At 39.0% G+C, this 2,571-nt stretch overlaps 1 protein-coding gene across 1 annotated transcript; it reads right to left on the reverse strand.

The window, feature by feature from the left end:
* Window positions 1-506: 506 nt before the first annotated feature.
* LOC135150195 (uncharacterized) lies at window positions 507-1,916 on the reverse strand. Its single transcript, XM_064086340.1, has one exon. The coding sequence runs from the start codon at window positions 1,914-1,916 to the stop codon at window positions 507-509; it is 1,410 nt and encodes a 469-aa protein (XP_063942410.1).
* Between the last annotated feature and the right edge of the window lie 655 nt (window positions 1,917-2,571).

Here is a 2,571-nt window from a genome sequence, read left to right on the forward strand (position 1 = left end):
CTAATCACTCCTTTCTCCAATAATTCTTATAATATTCTTACTAATTCTTCCATCTCTACAGGTGCCATCCTATACGGGGCTTTAGATACAGGCTTTGTTCCAAGTGTTAAATCGATTGCAAATTCTATCTCTCTGTCTGTAGGAAGTCCTGACAATTCGTCGGGAAAAACGTTTGGAAATTCGTTTACCACAGGTATATCCTCAAGTTCTATTGGTTCCTGTCTTTTGTCGATTACATAAGAAATATAGGCATCGCATCTTTGGCGTATTATCCTCCTCGCGTGAATCATAGTTAAAAACTTTTTTTCCTGCTTTTGTCCTCTAAACTATGTTATCTTGTTGCCCGACATTTTTAACATTACCTACTTATTCCTATAGTCTATCTGAGTGTTATACTTAGACAACTAATCCATTCCTAATATCACGTCAAATTCTCCCAACTTGAAAGAGATTTAAGTCGGCGCAAACTTATTTCCTAAGATCTCGACCTCACAATCAAGACAAACTCAATCAACAAGAATACGATCCTGATTAGCTACATTCGTAACCTCATTCAACAACTCAACCAGACAATTTAACTTATCAACAAAAGCTTGAGAAATAAATGATCTAGTAGTTCCTGAATCAATTAACACCTTAGCATTTAAAGAATTTACGTTAAGCGTACCTGTCACCACATTAGCATCTTGAATAGCATCATTCTCTGACATGTTAAAAACTCTCACCCTAGGAGGCTCATTCACTTCTGGAATAGTTCCCATGATCCTAAGTGCATTACTAACTGGGGCTGATGTCTTACAATCCCTAGCTATATGTCCCTGCTTTCCATATTTGAAACATGCATATCCTATAGCTGGAGCTTTACTTGTTGAGCCCCTGATCGCCTGATCTCTTATCACTGGTTGATTCTGACATTCCCTAGAATAGTGTCCTTTCTGGTTGCACTTAAAACACACCACATTCAGTTTGTTGCACACTCCTCCATGTCTTTTCCCACATATCTGGCATTCTGCTATAGAAGGCCTCTGCTGATTGGCCTGACTCCCAATAACAAAACGACTACCATGTCCACTACTGCCTAGTATTTGTTTCTTAAAGTTGGGATTCCTTCCTGGTTGAAATTTCCCTTTCTTCTGATTTTGGAACCTCCCTAAATGGGATGGTCCCTCTCTATTTTCCGGCTTTCTTTTCTTATTCTCCTTAGACTTTTGAAACGACTCATTTTCAGTCTCCGCAATCATTGCTTTCTCAACAACTGCCGCATAAGTGTCCAATTGTAAAATGGCTAACTTGCTCCTAATCCAAGGCTTCAGACCTTGCTGGAACCTCTTTGCTTTCTGCCTATCTGTCTCTACATAAGTTGGCACAAACCTGGCCAATTCCGCAAACTTATTCTCATACTCAACCACAGACATATTTCCTTGTTTCAGCTCTAAAAAGTTTAACTCCATTTGAACCTGAAGAAACCTAGGAAAATACTTTTCTAAAAACAATTCCTCAAACCTCTCCCAAGTAATCTCAACTGTACCTTCCATATTCTTAACAGATTCCCACCAATACGTCGCTTCATTCTTTAAGTAATGACTGGCAAACTTTGTTTTCTGTTCCACATTTGCTGGAACTAACTCAAAACACTTTTCCATTTCCATTAACCATGTTTGGGCTACAACACGATCTGCTGAGCCCTTAAACTCTGGGGGATGAACTGCCTGAAAAGTTTTAAGAGTTACCCTAGGATTCTCTTGATGTTGCTGTTGCCGGGTAAAGTGAACAGTTTGTTGGGCCAAAATTTGAATTAGTTGGGCAACAGCAGGATCTACTGTGCATGTGTTGACATTCTGGTTGCCATTGTTATTATTGGTACTGTTGGTGCCTTCAGGGTTGCTGTTGGCACGAGTATGTCTTGTTGGAGGCATTCTGTAAAGAAGAAACAATTCACTTAGCCTTTTTAAATCAAATTCTCTTTTTATAAAAGGTTTTTAAGAAAACCGGGTTATAAATTTCTGAAAACATTTTCGAGATTATTCAACTAAATAAATTGCATGCTTCTTTACAGAATGTAAAACAATAAAGGGAAGGGGTGCAATATTATCTCAAGAGTTTATGGTCGGTACGGAAAGTAAAGTAAAATAAAACAAGTGCGATAAAGTAAAGGACAAAACTGTAAGGTAAAAGATGCTGATATATATAAGTCAGTGCTGGAAATACAAACGTCAAGCGCTTCGTCAAAAGTAAAGTACAACAACAGCAACAACAAACCTATCAACTAGTCAGCTATGCTAGTCTATATATACATGTCAAAATCTGCTGACCTGATACATACTACACACTACACACTACACACTAATGTACATGGCACCTCCACTCTACAACTACTATCATCTAGCTCCCAGGTAAAGTAGGACCTCCAAATGTGTCCAACTCTCTCATCATCCAAATAGCCCAGTCTGCTAAGTCACCATGGCCCTCAGCCACTGCATTAAGCTTTGACATCTCATTCATCCTTACATCCACAATCCTCTGCCTCAGCTCTCGCTCAGCTCTACTAGGGTCCATCATATGTATGATACG

The sequence above is a fragment of the Daucus carota genome, chromosome 2 (assembly GCF_001625215.2).
Source record: "Daucus carota subsp. sativus chromosome 2, DH1 v3.0, whole genome shotgun sequence".
Classification (NCBI taxonomy): Eukaryota; Viridiplantae; Streptophyta; class Magnoliopsida; order Apiales; family Apiaceae; genus Daucus; species Daucus carota.